Source organism: Copadichromis virginalis, linkage group LG11, assembly GCF_057382275.1.
Source record: "Copadichromis virginalis isolate Kocher_CV1m ecotype Utaka linkage group LG11, C_Virginalis_male_GT1.1, whole genome shotgun sequence".
Taxonomy (NCBI): Eukaryota; Metazoa; Chordata; class Actinopteri; order Cichliformes; family Cichlidae; genus Copadichromis; species Copadichromis virginalis.
In genome coordinates, this window is record NC_140628.1 from 19,600,724 (window position 1) to 19,624,517 (window position 23,794).

Here is a 23,794-nt window from a genome sequence, read left to right on the forward strand (position 1 = left end):
AATAACCATCTAAAACATGCTTATAATTCAAAGTCATTTAGAATGAGTGTGTTTATGTTTTTGCTTTATTTCTGTCACTGGAGGACACATGAATTAAACAGACTGGTGACAAGCAGGTGTCATGTGTGGCATATCTATTTTGATTTGTTGCTTGAAGAAATAAAAACGGATCTATTCGTACTTCTGTCACACCGTAGGCTTCTTCGGTTTGTTACTTGTCCTGTTTTTAAGCTGGTGCCATATGTATGCTGAAGGCCTGGGAAACAGTTCTCCGCAGTCACATGTGAAGGGCATTCTGCATGTTCTCTTGACTTTTCTTTTCCACGTGCAGCCAGAGGGAGGTTTTTTTGGAGACCCGCCCTTCAGGTGCTGCGCCAGGAGTTTAGCTCCTGTGAAAGTGTCCCCACAGCTAACACAGATGTAGCTTATGGCCTCCGCGTGCTGAATACAGTGTCTCAGGAGGTGCAGCCTGTGTTTAAAAGCTCGTCCGCATGGGCACTTGTGCGACCGGTGGCCTCGGTGGAGGTACCGGTGGCTGATGATGAGCGAGGGCTGCCGCAGGACAGCGCCGCACTGCCTGCAAGGGTAAGGCGCCTTGGAGCGCCAGCTGCTGTTCATGCGTTTCATCAAAGCCAAGCGATGGCTGTCATTCTCAAACATGGCTAGGATGGTTGGCATTGGTTGTGAGGGGGGGTTAAAGAGCGCACCCTCTTGGTATGTGTCCCGGGGTCTTGAAAGCACAGGAAAAGGGGAATGAAGGTTACTTGAAGGCGGTTGGTTTGGCTGAGCTAGGGCACCATTTGTCCCTGACATTTGGCCATCACTGTGTGTTCCATTAATGGCCTTGCTCACGAACTTGGTTGACTGCAGCTGGATTTTTGTGCTCTGGGCTCCTCGGTTATCCTTTGCCAACAGTGATGGAGTAGTAACAGTGCACGCCTTGGTGCTGACCACTGACGTGTGAACTTTGGTTACGTGCTCTACTAAATATTTCTCAGAGGTAAAAAGGAATTTGCATATGTTGCATGCTTTCGGCATTGACTCAGAGCAGAAAAGCACCAAAGGCGATTTTCTCCCTTTGGGACACTGGTGGCTATAGTATAAGTTTTTGTGACTGAAAACTTGGCCACAGATGTCACAGGCATACAGAGCCAAGTGGTGTTTCTTAACAGCACTCTCAGTTAGAAAGGCCTTCTTGCACAGAAAGCATTGATATTTTACTCTTACGCCACTGCAGTGCAGCAAGTGGAGCTTAATTGACTTAAACGGACCTCTGCCGCACACAGTGCACATTACACTATTGGCAGCAGGAAAGGGTGCACATGTCGTTTGGGAATCTGGACAGTCTGAAAAATGACCAGAATCATTGGGAAAACTGGAGTTGGAGCGACCATTTGTTTCAGAGTGATCTGGAGGCAGTTTATTAGGTTTAGAGTGTGTCATGACTTCATCTTCAGAAGCAGAGCTTGTTGAATCTTCTGCCATGTCGGAATCACTTTCAGTGCTAAGATCTTCATCATCTGCACCCAGTATGTACGCCACACTGTTTTTAGGCATCTCAGGCTTTATATCAGCTCTCTGTTCAGACCTCAGTGCTGGCAGTGAGTCATGTTGAACAGTATCTGCATTTTGCTGCATTGTCTTCTCATTAGGAGAGCTGTCACTGCTCTGCCTCTTACAAATCAAAGAGGAATCTTCTTGGATAAACTCAGAGTCTGTACAGTGTTTCTCTGCATGCTTGTTCAGCTCCCAGACATTGCTGAAAGACTGATGGCATTTGTTGCAGACAGGTGGCAGATGCGCATTATCCAAGTGTGTAGAGAGTGACGTCAGGCGACGGAAACTAACCTTGCAGATGTGGCATGTGGCTTTGGTATTGTGGCTTTTATAATGTGAAATCAATTTCTTTAAGTTGTGGATGTTCTGCCCACATTCCCAACATTTTGATACCAGGTGCACATCTTCGTCGCTGCTCGAGTCTGCTGACATAACAGTCTGTGAATTTTGAACAGAAAAGACAAAAATCAGTTGAAATAGTCCAGAATATAGCACCTTGTTCCTGCATTTACTTTTATACCTGTGGCCCCAGAGACATGTGGACAATGAGTGGACTAAACATTCTGACATGGTTTGTAGTGATGCACTTTGGTTCGCTCAGAGTTCTCTTTAATTGGGCTTCTTCTGTTAGCCATTTAGCATGAAACCAAATCATGGGGAAAAGCTACAAGTTTACCAACTCATCAACTGATTTGGACCAGAGAAAACAAACCACAGGTGTGAACATGCTCCTAAGATTTACAAACACTGTCTGAAATGGCTCAAAAACAAATGGTTGAACCAGATTTTCTAATGAACCATACGTTGGTGAATAAAAGATGGACCGATGGCTAGCTCACAGCACATCAGTGACCGTGAGCTAAAGTTCAGCCTCACACACCTGCTCACATGGCTGCAGGCTTTTCGTTTGTATTTATGATGTGTGAAGACATAAAACATTGTATAGAAGAGACAGAAAAATACATCAATAAGACACTGAAATATTAACCATTGATGAGGCCACAAGATTAGAATTTTTACAGTAGCCATTTTAGTTTTTTGAAACCAGACTGATGTGAAATGGTAAAGGTTAATGGCACTAATGGAAACCAGAATTAACTAAATTAACTTTTTTTTTAAATCAGGTGATTTGCCCCCTGTTGGCCATTAGATGAGATGGTTCAATGAATGATTAAGGAACTTTAGCACTGGCTTCACTTTTCAGAACCGGAAGCTACATCTATCTTTTTTATTCAGTTAAAGAGCTTCTAATATGTCAAAAATATAGTGTATAGTTTTTCAAACTTATTGTAAAGCAAAGCTGCCCAACCTTTAAAGTATTTGTGGCATTTTTTTTTTTTATTTGCACAAGTTGGTAGTCTGTACTTGCAGTTTTATGCCCTAATGTAATTAAAGTTAGTTAACCAACTTCCATGCTTTATTTCAAGAAGAGCGCGAACCCTAAGGTAGTCAAGTGGCAATCTGTGAGGCAGAAAAATTAAGTCGTCATGGAAATGCTAAAAACTAAAGTTACTCTTGTTGCCAGCTGATCCACTTTCCAAACACTCTGGTATTAAAAGTCCTAAATTTGTTCTCAAAAGACAGGTAGAGAAAAACTGTTTCGACTTCCATTAGTTCCCCTGTTTACTGCAACTCCAAAATAATATGAATATTTTTGTAACTCAACATCGGGTGGAGCTAGAACAGGCATCTGCTTCCACATCCATCTTTTACGTGCAGTCTATTGGCTTCCACAACTAAATAAGTTAATAATAAATTAATATTTATAACTGAACAAACATTTAAATGCCATCTACATAGCTTAATATCTGTTATTATCTGGAAGCTTTGTTGTTGAGTAAACCAAGGTCTTGGCTAGAAAAAAAAAACAAAGCAAAACAAACACAAAGAAATTAAAATCACCCCCTAAAATTCAAGATATTACCTCTCTCCTGTGATGCTGTGACAAGTATGCACTTTTTCAAAGTACACAGGTTAATAACAAAAATAAAAACAATTCAATAAAATTTTTCAATACTTAAAATAAACATACTTTGTTTAGTAATGACTACTCTTCTCAGGCATCCACACTCCAGTATCACAGTGCCACTTTGCCACTGAACTATCAACATTTGCTGGAAGAAACAACACACGTTCTCTCTTGTGGCTGACTTAATACTATACTAGATGCACTTACCCCGTCCACAAATACCGGTAACAGCAGACGGTTCGTGCAACTCATTTACTGTGAAAATATAAGTAGCTTAACTTGGTATAATGAGCAAATCCAGCTGTAGGTGGGATAAAAAAACAGGTCTCCATATTTCAAAGAGAAAAAGAACAATTCACTTTTACCTCGGGAAATCCTCCTGTCCTTTATGGCGTCCAAGATCGCTGTTCCGAACTCATCTACATCCGGTTTGAACCGGAAGAGATGAGCCTCCATCTCCCACAATGCATCGATGTGCTTTACCCACTGAGTGGACAAGCCAAGGCAACTCTAAATTATTCTTACTACAAATATAAATATTTTGCAGCTTGCTGCTGCAATTTTTAATCTACAGATTTATTAAAAAATAAATCTTTAATGCAAAGCGATCTCATGCTAAATTGCTAACAGAAGAAGCCCATTATTTATTTTATTTTATTTCATTAATTTTTATTTAAAGAAAATTATGAGACACCTTACTTTTTTCTTTCTGAAATCAAGCTTATACACTAAGAAACGTATTCCCCTGCATCTTCTAAATATCTCTTTTTATGCATATATGTTTATATGCATTTTATGTTAAATAAGCAGAGTGAGTGGATGCCTGAACAATGGAGAAGATTTGAAGAACCCTGGTGATGTTAGAGCTGTAGTAACTAAAGAGGGATAACGCTTATACCAGGAAGATATGGCAAATAGTATTTTAAGCTGGGTTAAGAAGAGAAGTGATGGTCAGTGAGCGGAAGTAATAATTTATGCATAGAAGGAGCACTACAGATGTGATGTTTGCCTAAAGGGAGGGTGTTACAGCAAACAAGAGGAATGAAAGTTTGTAGAAGCAAGATGGAATTCATGTTCGAAAGAGCGAGAGGCAGGTGTAAGAGTGCAAAGTTGCAAAGAGTAGAGGTAGTCAAGGTAGATGAGCTTAGATATTTGGGGTCATCCATCCAAAGTAAAAGACAGTGCACAAGAGAGGTGAAGAAGAGAGTGGAGTGAGACAAGTGTCAGGCGTGATTTGTGTCAGAGAGAGGGCAGCAAGAGCAACAGGGAAGTGACACCTGTCATGATGTATGGCTTTAAAAAAAGAAAGACAAATAAGATAAATGAACCAAAACAGTTAAACAATGTGAAGCAAAGGAGAAGATCATAAAGATAGATTTTCCTTATTCATTTATAATATTATCCTTCCAGATGTGTTTAGATCAGTGTCATATTAAAACAGTGGGGTTTTTTTAATTACTAGTTGAAATTGAGATTGTGCTGCAAGTCCTTGACGATAAATAGATTAACTTTATAAATTAAACAATTCAATAGATTTTTTGGCTAGGAGCTGAGCATGCCGTTTTTCTTGTTTTTTTTATGAAGAGAGAAAAACAAAACAAAACACAAAATACTGCGGGTTTACTTAACCCGAGATCAATCCAAATGAGTGCATAATTAAATAGTCGAAGTCAAGTTTTATTCAAATTTTTAAAAATGTGACTCTTTTTTGAAATATAGATTAAAATGTTCTTGTGTAACAGCTTTATCAGATTTAATTCATTCATTCATTTAAAAATGAAGTCAAGTCAATAAAGTTTAATTTGACTTTGACTTGACTTCATTTTTAAATTAGGATGAAACTATGAAAAAAATCTGTTATACAGCTTTCATTACTGGGGAAATTTCAGATTTCAAAACAATGATTAAAACTAATTATATTATATTATATTATATTATATTATATTATATTATATTATATTATATTATATTATATGTGTGATAAAATAGTTCCTGACAGGGGAACTAGTCATGTTTTAACTGTGTTTCAAATCGACTTCTTTTACATGACGAACAAGATGCATTTGTTTTGTACAAAAGAGATTTCCAGGCGGGTGGAACATTATCGCTTTCCTTATCCGCTCAGTTGAACCGTACACGGCAAACGCCAAGCCACGAAACAAACACTTCACCAGGAAGTCTTGGCTAGCGTTGTTTATAACCACCGTTAGGGTTGACTTATAATGATAGCTTCTAGCTAATTTTTACGTTTAAATGTTAACGATATTAAAAGCCATACCTTGAGGCGTCGGTATTAGAGGTCTGTCTTTTAGGAAACAGAATTTTAATTATAAATAATAGCTTTATCTCGGCTCTACTACCCGTCGTTTACAAGCTTTCTGTAAACATCAGCTGTTCCAGGTGAGTCGCGATATGTCCGAGTCCGGTCACAGTCAACCCGGCATGTATGGGCAAGGGCGCAGGAGGAGGCGACGCCGAGGGGACAGAGATGTTGGCCCTCCGGGGCAAAATCTGTCCGGACCCAGTCGAGATCGGGATTACCAACCGAGAGAGCGAAGGGTACTTCAAACGATATACTGCTTTGGCCTCTGATTTTATCTTCTCTACATCAAAATACTTACTCGAATCATTTTCTTTCCAGGATGGAAGCGAGGATCCACCAGGTCCTCTAATTCAGAAGACCCCCATCATTCTTGCAAAACCTCCCGGAGAAAGGGTAGGTGGGCTTGTCTTTGAGACCACAAACTATAGTCTACAGTTTAAATTTGTGAGGTATCATTTTGCTTACCCTAACCGAATAGGAAGAATAGCCAAAATCAAAGAATATTCACAATGCCAGAACAAAACGAGCCGTGCTTGTTTGTGCTTACGAAGCACTTCCATCTCCAATTCGTGCTGTTGTTTATATATTCTAAGGCTAAGCCCTCACAAAATACACCTGTCAGTGGAACACCAGTCCTTGAGAAGCCCATCATGCTAATGAAGGCCAGGGACGATGGAGTGAAGCCAGGGACACCTACTGAGTCGGCTGCACAGTCCTCTGGTCCACCCTCTAAGATAGAGAGGGAAGGGCAGCGACCTACTCAGCCTGTATACCAGATCCAAAACAGAGGAATGAGTGCTTCTGCATCGAGCAGTGCATTGGACCGTGAGTTGTTATAGACTCTACAAAAAGACATTTTATTTTCTTCTCCAAATTCAAAAGTATGTTCATGTGCAATAATTAAGGCCACAAGCTTTCATGTGACTTCCAGCCATGGTTGGGCAGTCCAAACTCCTTCCTCCGGAGAAAATGAAGCACAGCATTAAACTGGTGGATGATCAGATGAATTGGTGTGACAGTGCCATGGAGGTAAATTCATAGCATTTAATACATTTAGTTGATTTTGCAGATTTAAACAGTGCTTTCAGTTTACTTTATGATATGTGATCAAAGGAAACTGAGTGATGTTGTTGTGATGTGTTGCAGTATTTGAGGGACCAGACAGACATGTTGGTGGTGGGAGTTATTGGCTTGCAGGGAACTGGGAAATCCACCATCATGTCGCTGTTATCTGCCAACACTCCTGAGGAAGATCAAAGGTAAGGTTAAAGAATAAGATCAAGATGTAAAGTGTTCTGCACTACACACACTACTGAGGTTTTTGCAGACACATGACAACTAAATATACGGTGTTCAGTTTGGACCTGTGACAATCATGCTGATGGGTTAGGATGAAATGAATGGGACACCAGTTAGAGACCATTCCACACCTGTATAGCAACCACTGGGAAAAATCTGTATTTCCTGGATGGAGGTTGGCGGCAGTTGCATTGAAATGATTGCCAACGTTTCAGTTACACCGGACTAGATACTATTTCATGACTTGCATTTAAAAATTTGGAGTCCCTGATGGTTTGGCAAAAACCTCCTTGTTGAGCAATATCCGCATGACTCACGTGAGAAATATCAGTAGTGTTTTGGTTTGGGCCAAACTCATGCACATAGGCTTAACTGGTGATTTTTAAATTGCAGAAGATTTGAAATGATGAAAGTGCTTAATTACACAAAAAGACAGGAAAAAGGTCTTTGGCTTGTCTTAAAGCACGCTGAGTGGTCACTGATAATAGAAAAGTACTCTATAATTGTCATTCACTTAAATTGATCCAACACACAAACTGTAGGGAACGGCGATGTGATGGCTGAAGCTCAAGAGATGGCGCATTTCATTTACTATTTAGAAGGTTATTGGTTTAAACCCTAGGTGCTCCAGTCTGCATGCCAAATATCCTTGGGCAACAAACTGATTCCTAAATTCCTCTCCGATGCATCCATCAGAGTGTGACGCACATAACCCAGGAGGTGCCCAGGAGGCACTTTCCCTTATTCAAGTGAAATGCCTACTTAAGTTAAGAGGGAATGAGGTAATACAACCGTAGAACTTGTCTGAATACATTTTATCCCTGCCATCAAAACGCAGAACATCTAGTTCCCAACCACTGAGCCGTGGCACATAGGTGTGTCGTGGAAGATTGTGGTTCCACTCCTGCAGGGAAAAATTATCAATATGCTTTTTGTAACATTTTGTTTGGTGGTGTGCCATGTGATTTTTCTAATATGAAATATACTCAATATAATACTCTATATTTGTCTGATAATTACAGATGCATTTCTTTTTTTAAAGGATCAATACGAGTACTTTAATAATTAATTTGAGAAAAATCACTTGAACAGTTCTTTGGAGGTGATATTGAATAAAAACGTGTGTTTGTTTGAACAGGAGTTTTGTATTCAGACCCCAGACTCAAGAAATCAAGGAAAGAGGTGGAAATCAGAGCACAGGGATTGATTTCTTCATCACACAGGAGAGAGTTATCTTCTTGGATACGCAGGTATGAATGAAGTATTGTGATTAGAAATGACAGTTTCTACGGTTTACTGTAGTATTTTCTTTTTGCTGTCAGAATGTAAGTTGGTACAAACTGTCTGTAATGTTAACCTTGGAACTGCAAGATGTCTAACTGTGGTTAAGGATTTGTTGTGCTGAAGCAACAACATGTTTCACTGTGTTTAAATGTCATTCTTCAGCCAATGCTTAGCCCATCAATTCTGGATCATCTTATCAACAATGATCGGAAGTTACCTCCAGAATACAATCTTCCTCATACATATGTTGAGATGCAGGTATGTGGCTGGCCTGCGGAGGACAGTATATAATAATATGAATGCTGGTGCTAAACACCTGTGAACTTTAGTTTTGGGATTCATTGTTTGATGTTGGTTTAGTGATCGTATTTATTCTTTTCTACAAATAAAGCATGTTTGTACTCTCTGTATAATTCTTCTACAGTCTCTTCAGATCGCTGCCTTCCTGTTTACAGTGTGCCATGTTGTAATTGTGGTTCAAGACTGGTTCACTGATTTGAACCTTTACAGGTGAGTATTTTAGGTCTGCGATGGACCTGTGCTCTCAAGATGGTTGTGATTATAATTTTAAAGCCCAATACTCTCAAAGGAATGCTGAACATTTCATGCTATATCTTAAAAGGATATTTGTTTTTGCTTTTTCATAAGCTCAGCAATGTTGTTCTTTCAGCCAGTCTGACATTTTAAACAGGCAAATCCAGACCTGTGTAAAATGTCAGACTCCATGCCCATCTAACATGTGCTGACATTTATTACCTTTTGTACGCCACAATCCATTTGGATCAGTTCATGACTCATTTTCTTCACACAGCATAACAAACAATCTGAGCAACTCTGGCTATGTGATTAAAAACCTTTTCCCTTTGCATAGCATTCTTGCCTAATGCTGAAAATATTGCCATTAAAAGCAAGTTTTCACTGGCTTTGTACATAGCTTAAAATGATATCTCTGTAGTAGAAAGCTACAGTTTTAATCAGCACAAATATTGATATGATTATGTATTGTTTTGGCATCCTTTGGTGAAAAATCAATGTCAGATTACCAAACAATGGTTTTTACCAGGGCTATTGCCAAGTAGCATCTCACATTGGCACAGCAGGAAAATGGCAGATTCTGTATATTTACATATGTAACTATCCAAGCAAATTTTACCTGTACTCTTTCCACTCAGTAAAATGATCTAATTCTCATTATTATTGCTTCTTGTGACACAAATTGATTCCACAGCTGAAGTTATATTATGGTGTCACCTTTATGGACAGGTTTCTTCAGACTGCTGAGATGCTGAAACCTTCCACACCATCTGCAAGCCACGACAGCACCGGCTCTTCAGGCAGTGATGACGGAGCAGAGTATTATCCACATATAGGTGGCTGTTTAATGCTGACGCGCTATATTTGACACACAAACCAAATTTAAGCATGTCAAAGTTTAAATTTCTTTCTCCCCCAGTTTTCCTCCAGAACAAGGCCAGACGGGATGATTTCTGCCCAAGAAATCTGAAGAACATGCATATGGTGGTCAACAAATTAATGGCTCATTCTCACCTCAAATACAAAGGTGCAAAACTACAACAAATTTCTCTTTATGTTAATGTTTTATGTGTAAGTAGTAATGAATGCCAGTAAGGGAGCTGGTAGAAGAAAATGAATGTGATATGGTGGCAAAAAAAAGTTAAGTAAATGGTAAGAAATTATCTACATTTAAAGTACTGGGACGATCGTGGCTCAAGAGTTGGGCGTTCACCTTGTAATCGGAAGGTTGCCGGTTCGAGCCCTGGCTTGGACAGTCTCAGTCGTTGTGTCCTTGGGCAAGACACTTCACCCGTTGCCTACTGGTGGTGGTCAGAGGGCCCGGTGGCGCCAGTGTCCGGCAGCCTCGCCTCTGTCAGTGTGCCCCAGGGTGGCTGTGGCTACAATGTAGCTTGCCATCTCCAGTGTGTGAATGTGTGTGTGAATGGGTGGATGACTGGTTGTGTAAAGCGCTTTGGGGTCCTTAGGGACTAGAAAAGCACTATACAAATACAGGCCATTTACCATTTACTGTGCAAATCTTGAGTCACCCCTCAAAACATGAATGGAAATGCAGTGTATAAGGAAAATACGAAACTTTAAAGTCAGTATTTGGAATGACTACTTTTTCTCTCCTGAACTCTCTTAGGAAAGCTTTGTTATCATTTCTTTAAGCAGTCTTCAGGAACTGTTCTCCACATTTATTGAAGGACAGTCAAAACTCTTCTTTTGACGTTGGCTGCCTTTTGTTACATTTTCTATGGATGATTGCAAACAGTTTTAATTATTTTTGATGTCCAAGTTCTGGGGAGGCCAATCCATGACTGATATAGGGCTGGGCAATATGAGGAAAATCTATATTGTGTAATTTTTTTACTATATCAAGATACATGATATATATCGCGATATGTTTAAATAACCTCCAAAACAAGTGTCATTTTCAATCATGCAGTGCCAAAAATGACACTGGTGTACTCATTTAAATTTTTTCTACAAAGAATCTGAATGAATTGACATGTTTTATTTTAACAGTAACCATCAGTTTCATACAGGGATTTTTCACAAATGACTATGCTGTCACAGTAAGTCTCTTTCTGTGGTCAACACTACACCTTTAACAAATAAAGATCATAGCAGCACAAAAAACTTTGAGCAATAATTAACGAGACAAAACAACTGAAATTAAAAAGGTGCTCCTTTGTGCTTTACAACATATAAAAAAATGTGATGACCTCAAATTATAGAGACAAAAGTCTACATAATGACTATAAAAACGACTGACCAAGAACAGTCACTGTTATCACAGATGGTTTATTTGAGGTTTTCTTTGGTGTGGGGAGACATTGACATGCAGAGTTTAAATTGGTCTTAATTTTGCAGTTGAACTTGTGGTACTGATACCTTTAGGGGCATAATTTTACAGCATGTTTCGCAAATTACCCCATTTTGTTTGGCATCCTCCTTGTGAAAGTCAAACAATAGCGAGTCTCATTCCCTTGCTCATCCGATACTCATGCTGTTGCTATTTTTCCTTATCCAGGAGTATATAGAGACATATCCTCAACGCAGTTGCTGGGTAGAAGAATTTCTGGGTGGGGGGTTTATAGCGCCCACCCCCAGACTGATAGTGTTCCTGTGAGTGTTTTTCTAGCCAGGTATGCTTTCATGGCATTGACAGTGTGTTTGGGATCATTCTCCCATGATCAATGTCAAAATTAATCTTTTTCTGCATTCATAACTCTATCAACACCACTGGCTGAAATACCTCCCCAAACTATGACCCTCTACCATGTTATACAGATGGCTGTAGACAATCACTGTTGTGCCTCTCTTCTGACCTCCATACATATCACTGATGATTTAACCCAAAAGTTCTAAATGTGCATTCAGGAGTGGTAAAAGGCTCCATCAGGTTTATGGTGTTTCTAGATGAAAACCTTTTGTTTGCTTTGTACTTGTGAGCAAAATGATATTTTGTGACTGTTCAAAGGTTTTTAGTGAATGTGTTTGGTTTTGTAGTCCTGTAAACAAAGCATCACTTCTGAAGTGGATTAACAGGCTGGCCACAACTATAACATGTGTTTTATTCTCAGGAACATTATCCATGCTTGACTGCAATGTCTTCCCAGGCCTGGGGCAGGACTATCTGACAACCGAGGTCAATATGTTTTTGCTTCCTGTGCAGGAAAATGACGGGGAGGATAATTTGACCAAAGCAGGTTAGAAACATTTATTCTTCTCATAAGGTAAAACTCAAGTAACATCTCGTGTGTTGTGTGAAAAATAAATGAATCTTTGTACGTTGTTTAGGGTCAGGAACGTACCCACTGTTCTCTCTGCTCCCCGGCTATAGAGGACACCCGGCCTTTTCCACCATGGTTTCAAAACTCCGCAGCCAAATACTGGCCATGCCCCGCTGTCAGCTGTCACACACTATTCTCACTGAGAAAAACTGGTAAACATCATATCAGTACTATTTATTTATAAATGAATAATTATTTTATTCATATTCCACTATTCAAAAAGTGTAGGTGACTAATCCATGGTAAAAAAAGTGAGACAACCAAGTAAATACATCCTGCACCCAGGGTGAGAATCAGTTTTATGTTTTAAACTGGTTTGCTCAACAAAGCCATCATAAATGTCATTGTTTTTGAACTCTCATAGAAACAGTTTTTAATCCCTGTGGAAGAAATGCAAAATATCTATTAGAGATGAGGGGTCTCTCTGCTTCCCTTTACTTTCAGTGACTACAACCTGCTGTCTTTTTGTTTTGTTTTTTGTAAACAACAGAAAATGAGCGCTGGTGGTTTGTTGTGAAATAGTTTTCTGAGGTGCAACTTGCTGCATGTACCTACAAGCACAAAACTTTCAGAGTAGTGAAAAATATTTCTTGCTGTGGGATATCAGGTTAATTTTTTTCTGAACATGCTTAAAACAATATCAATTGAAAATGAAATACTACAGTGAAAAGAAACATATTTCCATGCCATATAAAGAAAGTAAAAGTGTTAATAATTAAGGTTGGTGCAGAAATGCATAATATTTGGATTTTTTTCTTCTTTGTACTATGTCACTGTAATTTTGTGAAATCTTGAGACATTATTGGGATTTCGTTTAAGTTTATCCCTCTGTTTCCTGTCTTAACTTTCTTTGTTTTCACAGGTTTCACTATGCAGCTCGTATCTGGGATGGTGTGAAAAAGTCCTCGGCCCTCTCTGAATACAGTCGTCTGCTCTGCTGACACGTGTTTAACTGCTCTTATGTACAGTTTTATTTCACTGATCAGATCACACAAAGACAAAAGAAGTGCAGCTGAATGGGATGTTGGAAAAAAAAAAAACATCACTGGGACATAAAATAAATATAATTATTCAGACTTTGAGTCCTGCTTGTTCTATAGTGTCCTGGGACTGTCCTCAGGAATTCTGATAGTTACAGATAAAGTTACAGCCTGTGCAGAGGTGGTGAGCGGGAAAAGAAAGTGTCTTCTCTCAGCACATGTCTAATAAAAATGCGAGAATAGTTTTTAAATTCAAGTCATTCTTGACTGTGTTTCAGTTTTGATGCACTGATACTTAACATGTTTTATAAGGTGAAAATACAGATTTCTGTCTTGTTATTACCTTTGTAAAAAGTATGGTAAAAATGAAAGAGAGAACTGGTGGGCCTGGTTTTTTAAAGATATATGTTGTATTGTAGAATGCATGTAGCATGCATCACAGTCAGTTTTTTTTTCATTCAGTGCCACTAGAGTGGTTGCATGGTTAAAACATACTCTGCTGACAACTGAAACAGTCACTGGTTATCAAAGAAAAAAAAAAACAATTCACGTCCGTTCTAAAAGAAAATGATTTGCAGCCTAAATGCAGCCTAAACATATTTTAGCAATAGAATGAAACGACTTTAAAGAATATTCCATCAAATATATGATACAAAAATCAGCAATTTAATAACACTAAAACTTCAGCTATGAATAGAAGCATATATATAGCCACCTGTCATCAATACACTGATACAAAAATCAATAAGGCATTTTATTATCACTAAAACTTCAAACAAATAAACAAACTGGAACTAAACAGGTTTTTAAACTAGTTTTAATAGATATTATTCTTCCTCATACATATGTTGAGATTCAGGTATTCTATGTTATTCTATTTTAACTTTGGAGAATTCTAACTAATACCAATTTAATTATCTAGATATAGGTTCTATGAAGTCTATTCATATATACATATATGCTGTTTCAAAGGCTTGTTTTTGATAGTCAGGTTCTTTCATTGTCAAAGGAGGAGTTAAGGAGTGGTCACAGCAAGAAGACCACTTCCCCCCAATAAGAATTACTTATAAACTGAACAGAAACTAAACAGAAATTCACTTCTATCTGACCATCACACAATGCAGATCTTTGTGCTGATCCTTGGGATTGTGCTGCTCCCTAAAGGCAAGTTTTTGTTCAGTTATCTGTTCTTTAACATTTTTAAACCAGCAAGTTCTGTAATATTCAATGAAATGTTTTCTTTTTTAATGCTTTTACAACAAGTGTCATTACATCTTAGTAAAGGTTTGTCAATTCTACAAATGATTGCACTATTTATTGTACTGTTAGCCATCTATTTTTCAAACTGTTTTAGTGAATGTTTTAGAATATGTCCATGCATTGGAAGCAAGAGAAAGTTTACTTGTCTTTATCTTTGTTTTATCAGCCTGTGCTTTGAAATGTTACGAATGCATACCGGACCTCTCTGGAAGCTGCGCTCAGACAACAAAAGAATGTCCTTCCAACACTCAGTGTGCATCAGTCAGAATAGCTTCATACGCAGGTTTGATTTTGTATAGTTCTTATTTTATTCTTCTTTTAAACTGGTTCAGTTTTCAATGGTTCGTCTTTTTGTTGCAGGTGGTTCAAAACTGGTTGATATTAAAGGTAAAAGTTGTGCTGCGGCTGAGGAGTGTGTTCAGGCCTCAATCAACTTTGGAGGCGCCCGAACTCTAATTACCAGCAAGTGTTGCACCTCTGATCTTTGCAACTCTCAAGATGCCCCTGGTAATTTCTATCATGCTTCTTGGTATTTTGAAATCTAATTTCCTGTTCTTGAAACTTAAAAAATAAAAAATCTTTTTATCAAATATGTTGAGAAATTTTAAAGTGGGTCAATCGTCGTATTTGCTTGAATAGATCAGGGCAAAATAATCAATCTGTGAAAATTTCTTGATTGAAAATTCTCAAACAAACATATTAGTAACATATTGTTTTCTGTTGGTTTTTTTTTCCAAGCTGATGTTTTTGGCACACAGTTAAAATAAGCAGGGAAACAAATATTACAAATATTTCTGTATTCAACAGAGGGCAGCATCTCATCTCCAAATGGGAAAAAGTGCTTCCAATGTGTTGGAAACGATTGCACACAAACTCTAAACTGCAACGGAAATGAGGACCACTGCATCTCATCAGCAAGTAATATACCGACAGGATTCAGTGTCTGCATGTTTGTTCTTTTCTGCTCAGACAAATGTTCTGTTATTCCTTCCTTTCATTTCCTCAGTGACTGCAGAAGGACAAAAGGTGACTGTAAAGGGCTGCGCCTCCAAGCTGATTTGCTCAAGCACACAATCTCCACAGATCACAGGAATCACTGCAGCAGAAATCAGCTGCTGCCAGGGTGACCTCTGCAACAGTGCTGGGATGACAACTACATCACAGCCCAGTAGTACAACTGCTGGCACTACAGCTGTTGGCCGTCTGCTCTTTGTCACAACGCTGATCTCTCTGGTCTTGTTCTCTTAGCTGATGAAACAACAGCATCACATCCCAGCTTTTCATATGACTGTCACAATGTTTCCTCCCATTTCACCAGACCTTAAAAAATTATTGAAAATTTTGTAACTAAATATAATTTTCGGTTTGTGGAAAAAAATTAACGAATAAATTTCTTAAAATCCTATATGCATCTCTGTTTCCTTTAAGTCTCAAAATCATTTTGCACGCACATTTAAAGGTTATCGTAAGGAGTCAGTGAGACATTTTCCTGAATTAATAGAAAAGTAAAATACAAATATGGTGGTTTTTGACAATTAAATTCAAATTTCAAATTCAAATTTTATTTGTCACACACACACAACCATACACAGTATGACATGGGGGTGAAATGCTTGTAGCTGTACAATGCCCGACCATTAAATGACAGAAGAAAAGTTCTACAATATTTACAATTTACTACAAAAATTTACAAATTAACTTAGGAATTTACAGTAAAGAATGTGCAAATAGCAGAAGAGATTATAAAGATAAGGATTATAAATTATAGGAATTATAGGATTATAGGAAATGTGTGGTGGTGCGTGTGGTGACGTGTGTGAGAGTCCAGTCTTATAGTGACGTGTTTGGGAGAGTCCAGTCCTACACCTGGTTCAGGCCCCGAATAGCCTGGGGGAAGAAGCTCCTCTTCATTCTCTCTGTTTTGGCCTTAAGGGAGCGGAAGCGCTTCCCAGACCTCAACAGTGAGAAGAGTCCATTGTTGGGATGGGAGAGGTCCATCATAATCTTCCTAGCTTTGGACTTGCACCGCTTGGTGTAGATGGACAGCAGGTCAGGGAGCTCTGATTGAATGATGCGTTCTGCCGAGCGCACCACCCTTTGCAGATCTCGTCTATCCTGCTTGGTGCTGTTCCCAAACCAGGTGCAGATGTTTGACGTCAGGACGCTCTCGATGGTGCAGGAGTAGAAGTTCTTGAGCACCTTCAGTGGCAGATGAAAGTCTCTAAGTCTTCTGAGGAAGAAGAGACGCTGACGGGCTTTCTTAACCAGGGTGTTGATGTGACAGGACCATGACAGGTCCTGAGTGATGTGGACACCCAGGTATCGGAAACTGTCCACTCTCTCCACTGGCGTGCCACTGATGATGAGGGGTTTGTAATTCCTCGCCTGCTTTGTAGTGAAGTCCACGATCAGCTCCTTAGTCTTGCTGATGTTTAGGAGGAGGTTATTCTCCTGGCACCAGGTCTCCAGGTTCCTAATCTCCTCCAGGTAGGCCGTCTCGATGTTGTCGGAGATCAGGCCCACAACAGCAGTGTCGTCAGCAAACTTGACAATGGAGGTGGTGTCGGATGTGGCTACACAGTCATAAGTGTACAGTGAGTACAGCAGGGGGCTTAAAACACAGCCCTGAGGCACTCCAGTGCTGAGTGAGATGGAGGGGGAGACTTGTTTTCCCACTCTCACTGATTGGGGTCTGTCTGTGAGGAAGTTGAGGATCCACTGACACAGTGATGAGCTGAGTCCTAGATCCGTCAACTTGGTGAAAAGCTTAGAGGGAATTATTGTGTTGAATGCTGAACTGTAGTCCACGAACAGCATCCTAACATAATTCCCTCTGCCAGTGTCCAGGTGACTCAGGGATGTGTGGAGCAGGTGAGATATGGCATCGTCTGTGGAACGATTAGTCCGGTAAGCAAACTGAAGTGAGTCGATGGTGGGAGGAAGTGAAGAAGTGATGTGATCTCTCATCAGTCTTTCAAAACACTTCATCACAATTGAAGTCAGTGCTACTGGACGGTAGTCATTGTGGCAAGCGGGCTGTTGTTTCTTTGGAACAGGGACAATAATGGACCGTTTGAAGCACGTGGGAACCACAGCTTGGGCCAGGGAGAGGTTGAAGATCTCCGTGAACACCGGTGCTAGTTGATCAGCGCAGGCTCTAAGGACCCGGCCAGGGATTGCATCTGGTCCTGCTGCCTTCCTGGTGTTCACCCTCCTGAAGGTGTTCCTCACGGCATGCTCTGTGATGACGAATGCATTTTCTTCACTGGTGCACTCCGAGCGCGCGCAGCCGTTTGTTGTTTTAATTGCTGCGGCGTCGAAGCGAGCATAAAACGTGTTCAGCTCATCAGCCAGTGAAGCATCGGCATTCATCATTGAAGAAGCTGGTCGTTTATAGTCCGTTATAGTCCGCAGTCCTTTCCACAGGCTCCTAGAGTCGCACTGTCGTAGCTGTGACTCTAGTTTTTCCCCGTAGCTCCGCTTTGCCTTTCGGACCGCGCTGCGCACGTTGTAGGACGCAGCCTTGTATAGGTCCATATTACCGGAGACAAGCCCTTCATTGTAGGCAGCGGTGCGTGATCTCAGAGCGTCGCGGATGTTTTTATCCACCCACGGCTTCTGGTTGGGAAACGTTCGGATGATAGTTCTTTCTGCTGTGTCGTCCGCTAGTTTCCCGATAAATCCCACAACCGCTTCCGTAAACATGTTGATGTCATCAGAGCTGCGCCGAAACATGTCCCAGTCTGCGTCATCCAGTGCGTCCTGCAGCGCGGCCACCGATTGGTCTGTCCAGCGAGCGACCTCCCTCCTGATTGGTGGTTGCTGCTTTAGCCTTTGTTTGTAAGCAGGTATGAGGAAGATGGCGGAATGGTCCGATTTTCCAAATGCCGGCAGGGGTTGAGTCTTGTAACAGTTCTTGAACGGGGTGTAGCAGTGGTCTAATGTCCTCGTGCCCCGGGTGGGGCAGTTGATGTGCTGGTGAAGGTTGTGAAATGTCCGTTTGAGATTCACTCTGTTAAAATCTCCCATAACAATGAGTGCGGCATCTCGGTGAAGTGTTTGTTGATGTGTGAGAGCCTCATGTAGCTCACATAAGGCAGTGTCCGAGTCCGCGTGAGGCGGAATGTAAACAGTGCAGGCAATGACCGCAGTGAATTCCCGAGGGAGATAGAAAGGGCGACACTTAACGATCAAAAGCTCCAGATTGGGCGAGCAAGAGCGTGTGAGTGGGGAGATGTTTGTGCTGTCGCACCATCTGTTGTTCACCATCAAACACACTCCACCACCTCTTTTCTTCCCCGACTCCATTGTCCTGTCCATGCGGTAAACCGAAAAGAACCCCGTCGGCTGCATGGCGTGGTCTGGTATCGCTGGGTTCAGCCAAGTCTCGGTGAAGCAGAGGAGCTTGCAGTCCCGAATGTCTCTCTGGAACTTGATTCTGGCTCTGAGGTCATCAAGCTTGTTCTCGATGGATTGAACATTGGCTAGCAGGATACTGGGCATGGGTGCGCGGTGTGCGCGAGCCCGTAGCCTGTTCCTGATGCCTGTTCCTGAATTATGTGTAAACAGAATAGCACAGAGTTAGTGAAGGAGTGCTTACAGTGCAAAGTGTACTCATTATTCTTGAACTGTCACCTACTAACTGCCTTTCAAGTTTGTGTGACTAACACACAACCAGATGATGATGTAGAGTCAAAAGTGTAAATACACTGATCATGGGCATTATTGGTCCAGCTAGGTTTGGGTGATTTGCATTTTTTTTTTTGCAGATTGTATTTACTCTAATATAATCTATTTAGAGTATTTATATTATAATATATTATATTATAATCTAATTTATTATATTAGATTATATAATAATTATATAATAATCTAATACAAACTCATATAAGATTTGTTTGATGTTCTGGCATAAACACATATATGAATACATTCTTAAAATGTATGTGTACGCAGTGTTGGGAAGGTTACTTTTAAAATGTATTCCATTACAGAATACAGAATACATGCCCCAAAATGTATTCTGTAACGTATTCCGTTACGTTACTCAATGACAGTAACGTATTCTGAATACTTTGGATTACTTAATATATTATCATGCTTTTTACAACAACGTGAATGTACTAATGCTGTGTGATTTATTACTATTACTGAAGGTCCGCGTCTCCGAACTGTAGTAAAGGGACCTCTGACTAATACGGCGGGGTCTCTGTCGGCTCGTAGCCGAAAAATAGCTTTACTTTGTTGTGTGGGTCAACTTTTCTTGCGAGAGACAGAGAGAGGCGTTGAAAGACTGCTCCAATTGTTTTCGGAGGAAAACACGAACACGGTGTACAGTCGAGTCTTAATAGTTTACTTACAACTGGGCTCGTCAGGCACTCTTCTTGGCTGAAGTGGTTGTTATTATATTTACATGCTTCCAGCTCCCGTTTTTCCTCGATGACAACTCGTACCTTTCCACTCCCCTTTTTCTCCCTCCTCGCTCACAGACCCATAACGTGTATGGCAGTCCATTCTCCCTGCAGCACGGACTACACTGCCCATGATGCTACATTCTTTAGAGCTATGCTTGTAGCATTCTGCCTATTAGCTTAGCACAACAACAACAACAACAACGAAAAGGCGCTCTCTCACCCAGGAAACACACAGTCGCAGAGAGAGAGAGAGAGCGTCGCCCTGTAACCATGGCAACCGTAACGCTGCCGCCTGGAACAACAGAACGCAGCTGTCAAACAAAACCCAAACAGTCCTGACCCGCGACAATATGAAACAGGAAAGTACCGCAGTGTAATCCATTTATTTCAACAAAGTAACTGTATTCTGAATACCACCTTTTTAAACGGTAACTGTAACGGAATACAGTTACTCATATTTTGTATTTTAAATACGTAACGGCGGTACATGTATTCCGTTACTCCCCAACACTGTGTGTACGCGATAGTCAATATTATGGGTTATCAAATTAATAAGACATAAAGAAAATATGGCTGAACTAATCTACCGATCCGCAGTAACTCGTTAACAGATTTGCCGCATTATGGCGTTAATGTCATTTTAAGGAGATTAACGCTGACAGCACTAGTGGGAATCCAATGAATATGACTGCACATTTACACCGACATCATCCTAGTGCAAAGGCAAATGGAAGCAGACAAAAACTACGGAGCCCCGCAGGGGACATGGGAGAAAAAAAAATTAAGACGGACTTTTGCGAGATCTCGCAAAACTACGGCGCCCCGCAGGGGACATGGGAGAAAAAAAATTAGGGAGAAAAAAAAAAATTAGGGAGAAAAAAAAAAATTAAGACGGACTTTTGCGAGATCTCGCAAAAGTATTGCGAGAGCTCGCAAAAGTATTGCGAGATCCCGAGTTTGTTTTGCGAGATCTCGCAAAACTCCAACAATGGCGGCAGCTACTTAGTTGTAATATTACTCTTTCTGGGTCACAAAATACACTTTTAAGATATTTTGAGGCGTGAATGTAGTTGTGTAAACGTCAGATACCTGCTCGGTTTACAAGACATCACATACTTGCAAAAGTGCTCCAACGTTTTTGGAGATCTGACACCCACTAGCTCGAAGCTAACGGGAGGTCGAGACCTACTACAGCCCGGAGGAACACCGCTTTCCCGGCACATCGTGCCTCGACCTCCCGGTCGGCTTCGAGCTGGCGGCCTCCGAAGAATGCGGCTAAAACTTTTGCGATACTTTTGCGAGCTCTCGCAATACTTTTGTGAGATCTCGCAAAAGTCCGTCTTAATTTTTTTTTTCTCCCTAATTTTTTTTTTCTCCCTAATTTTTTTTTCTCCCATGTCCCCTGCGGGGCTCCGTACAAAACAAACTCGGGATCTCGCAAAACTTTTGCGAGATCTCGCAAAACAAACTCGGGATCACGCAAAAGATCCTGCTCCTTTTTGATAGCGTTTCAGTTGAAGGGTGCGGTGCTACGGTACGGGGCTCCATACGGTGCGGACATGGAGGAGGATTTAGAACATTTCTTGCGGTCAAGAGAGGTCCCACACGACGACATCATGCACATGCAACAAGACAAAGTACGTATAAACAACAAAGCATTAAACACCGCGGTTCAAAAGGCGAGTAACTTGTTGAAAAACCGAGGTCATATATGCAGGCCTTTAATGTTAATTCTTGTAAATATTGTAACGTTCACAAGAACCAGACGGTTGGGGTCTCAGTTTGTCCGTTTATTCGGCACATAAGCCAGCGGGTTGTTAACTCAGGGGGAAGCGCTCTCGAACTACACCTCTCTTCAGCCTGGCACACACACAGAACAACCAGGTCCCCCCACCCCTTCCTGTACACCACCCTCACTACTTCCTGCAGCCCAACCAAACATGAATCTTAAAGGAACAACAACAGTGTGCAGAGAAAACCAACATGTCACTGTCCAGTAACACTTAACCATCGTTACACTGCCCCCCCAGCAATAAGTTCCTCGTCCCCGAGGGAACGACACAGTCTCTGAGGCGGGGCGGTAGCCTACGTTCCCTCCTTGACCTCCTGAGCCCCTGAGGAGGACGCGGAGCTTCGGGGCTTTGGGGTGAAGAGTCCGAGGGGGGGGAACGCAGCCCCGGTCGGGGGCCCCTCTGAGCAGGGTCATGGACGCTCTGTACACGTCCCTCTGGAAAGGAGGGGAGGGACTGTCCTCTGTAGGGGGCCATCCGGTCTCTGTGCAGCGCTACTATCCTCCCCCTAGGAGGCAACTGCACCCTGTAAACAACCTCCCCCACTCGCTCTAGGACGCTGCAAGGCCCCACCCAGCTGCTATCCAGTTTAGGACACCGTCCCTTCTTCCTCTTTGGGCTGTAGACCCACACCAGCTCCCCAGCACGGAAGTGCCTCCCTTTAGTGGTGATGTCGTAATTCCTCTTTTGGCGCAGGCCTGCCTTCGCCAGCTGCTCTCGGGCGTAGGAATGTGCAGAATCCAGCCGGTCCTGCAGCTTCCTTGCGTAGTCCCGGCCCGGTGGTGCCTCTGGCGCGTCCGGGGGTTTCCCAAAAGCCAACTCTGCAGGAGTTCTCAGCTCTCTCCCTAACATGAGCAGGGCAGGCGTACACTGGGTGGAGTCCTGCACTGCCGACCTGTAGGCCATGAGGGTAAGGGGAAGATGGTAATCCCAGTCCCGTTGGTGTTCTGAGGTAAGGATGGCTAGCTGCTGGGCCAGCGTCCTGTTAAACCTTTCCACCAGCCCATCGCTTTGGGGGTGAAGTGGGGTGGTGCGGGTTTTCTTAGTCCCAAGGCGTTCACACATGGCAGCAAATACCTTGGACTCAAAGTTACGCCCCTGGTCACTGTGGAGGGTCTCTGCTGTTCCAAAGCGGCTGAACATCCCCTCCACTAATACATCAGCGACCGTCTCAGCCTCCTGATCTGGGATGGCGTATGCTTCCGGCCACTTGGTAAAATAGTCCATGGCCACAAGAACATAGCGGTTTCCTCTGTCTGTGCGAGGAAATGGGCCCATGACGTCCACAGCTACTCGCTCCATTGGGGCTCCTGCTGGTTGCTGCTGAAGCTGAGCCCGGGACTGGTCTTGTGGCCCTTTGTGTGAGGAACATGCATCACAGCTGCGGCAAAAGTCCTCCACATCCCTCCACTGTTGACCCCAGTAATAGCCCTGGCGGAGGCGGCGAAGAGTCTTGGAGACCCCAAAGTGGCCAGAGCCAGTGCTCCCATGGCAGGCTCCCAGCACAGCTGACCTCAGCGACCTTGGCACCACAACCTGCCACCTCTCCTCCCCCGTGGCAGGATCCTTCCAGGCACGCTCCAACACCCCCTCCTTCAGCCTGAGAGCTGCAAACTTGGCCCACAGCCCCCTGGTACAGATGGAAAACCCAGTGACCTCATCCCAAAGGGGTTGCTCCCCCTTCTCCAGCCACTGCAGGACCGGCAGCAGGTCTGTGTCTTGTTCCTGCCGTGCCCTCCACTCCGCTGCATCCACCACCAGAAGAACCCTGCAGGCGAGCTGTGCTGCTCCGTCTATTGTCGTGAGTTCCCGCTCTATTTCCTCTCGCTTCTCACAGTAACGGCAGCCAGCTGCAGCACATGGGCGGCGAGAGAGGGCGTCTGCGTTAGAATGGTGCGTCCCTGCTCTGTGCTCCACGGTGAAATTGAAGGCTTGGAGCTCCTCCAGCCAGCGAGCCACCTGTCCCTCTGGCTCCCTGAAAGACATCAGCCACTGAAGGGCAGCATGATCAGTTCTGACAACAAATGCTGTGCCGCACAGGTAGTATTTAAAGTGTCTCACCCCCGCCACCACAGCCAACAGCTCTCGTCGTGTGACACAGTA

At 42.2% G+C, this 23,794-nt stretch overlaps 3 protein-coding genes across 4 annotated transcripts; 2 read left to right on the plus strand and 1 right to left on the minus strand.

Moving 5' to 3' along the window:
• Positions 1–47: 47 nt before the first annotated feature.
• Positions 48–3,975, minus strand: LOC146698389 (uncharacterized). Of its 2 annotated transcripts, none has more exons than XM_085473485.1 (2): positions 3,892–3,975; positions 48–1,995 (listed from the first exon to the last, which is right to left on the minus strand). In XM_085473485.1, exon 2 carries the CDS (start codon positions 1,987–1,989, stop codon positions 187–189), a length of 1,803 nt encoding a protein of 600 aa, XP_085329611.1. In that variant the 5' UTR covers positions 1,990–1,995; positions 3,892–3,975; the 3' UTR covers positions 48–186. The 2 variants fall into 2 exon arrangements, with proteins under 2 accessions (XP_085329611.1, XP_085329610.1); XM_085473484.1 differs by lacking the exon at positions 3,892–3,975 and adding an exon at positions 3,734–3,857.
• A 1,645-nt stretch (positions 3,976–5,620) lies between these two features.
• Positions 5,621–13,323, plus strand: smg9 (SMG9 nonsense mediated mRNA decay factor). Its single transcript, XM_085473486.1, has 14 exons — positions 5,621–5,825; positions 5,918–6,085; positions 6,168–6,242; positions 6,443–6,674; positions 6,781–6,878; positions 6,996–7,108; positions 8,287–8,398; positions 8,595–8,690; positions 8,857–8,942; positions 9,696–9,802; positions 9,886–9,993; positions 12,038–12,163; positions 12,255–12,399; positions 13,110–13,323. Exons 2-14 carry the CDS (start codon positions 5,939–5,941, stop codon positions 13,186–13,188), a joined length of 1,524 nt encoding a protein of 507 aa, XP_085329612.1. The 5' UTR covers positions 5,621–5,825; positions 5,918–5,938; the 3' UTR covers positions 13,189–13,323.
• Positions 13,324–13,875: 552 nt separating this feature from the next.
• LOC146698391 (uncharacterized) lies at positions 13,876–15,892 on the plus strand. The gene is made up of 5 exons (XM_085473487.1): positions 13,876–14,391; positions 14,654–14,770; positions 14,848–14,994; positions 15,295–15,405; positions 15,494–15,892. The coding sequence occupies exons 1-5, from the start codon at positions 14,346–14,348 to the stop codon at positions 15,733–15,735; spliced, it is 663 nt and encodes a 220-aa protein (XP_085329613.1). The 5' UTR covers positions 13,876–14,345; the 3' UTR covers positions 15,736–15,892.
• Positions 15,893–23,794: the final 7,902 nt, after the last annotated feature.

Coding starts and splice junctions, on each gene's coding strand:
- LOC146698389 (XM_085473484.1), bottom strand. CDS start 3,778: ATGAGTTGCACGAACCGTCTGCTGTTACCGGTATTTGTGGACGGG. Junction 1,996..3,733: donor TACCGGTATTTGTGGACGGG/GTAAGTGCATCT, acceptor CAAAATTCACAG/ACTGTTATGTCAGCAGACTC.
- smg9 (XM_085473486.1), top strand. CDS start 5,939: ATGTCCGAGTCCGGTCACAGTCAACCCGGCATGTATGGGCAAGGGCGC. Junction 6,243..6,442: donor CAAAACCTCCCGGAGAAAGG/GTAGGTGGGCTT, acceptor ATATATTCTAAG/GCTAAGCCCTCACAAAATAC. Junction 6,879..6,995: donor GGTGTGACAGTGCCATGGAG/GTAAATTCATAG, acceptor GATGTGTTGCAG/TATTTGAGGGACCAGACAGA.
- LOC146698391 (XM_085473487.1), top strand. CDS start 14,346: ATGCAGATCTTTGTGCTGATCCTTGGGATTGTGCTGCTCCCTAAAG. Junction 14,771..14,847: donor CAGAATAGCTTCATACGCAG/GTTTGATTTTGT, acceptor TTTTTGTTGCAG/GTGGTTCAAAACTGGTTGAT. Junction 15,406..15,493: donor CCACTGCATCTCATCAGCAA/GTAATATACCGA, acceptor TCATTTCCTCAG/TGACTGCAGAAGGACAAAAG.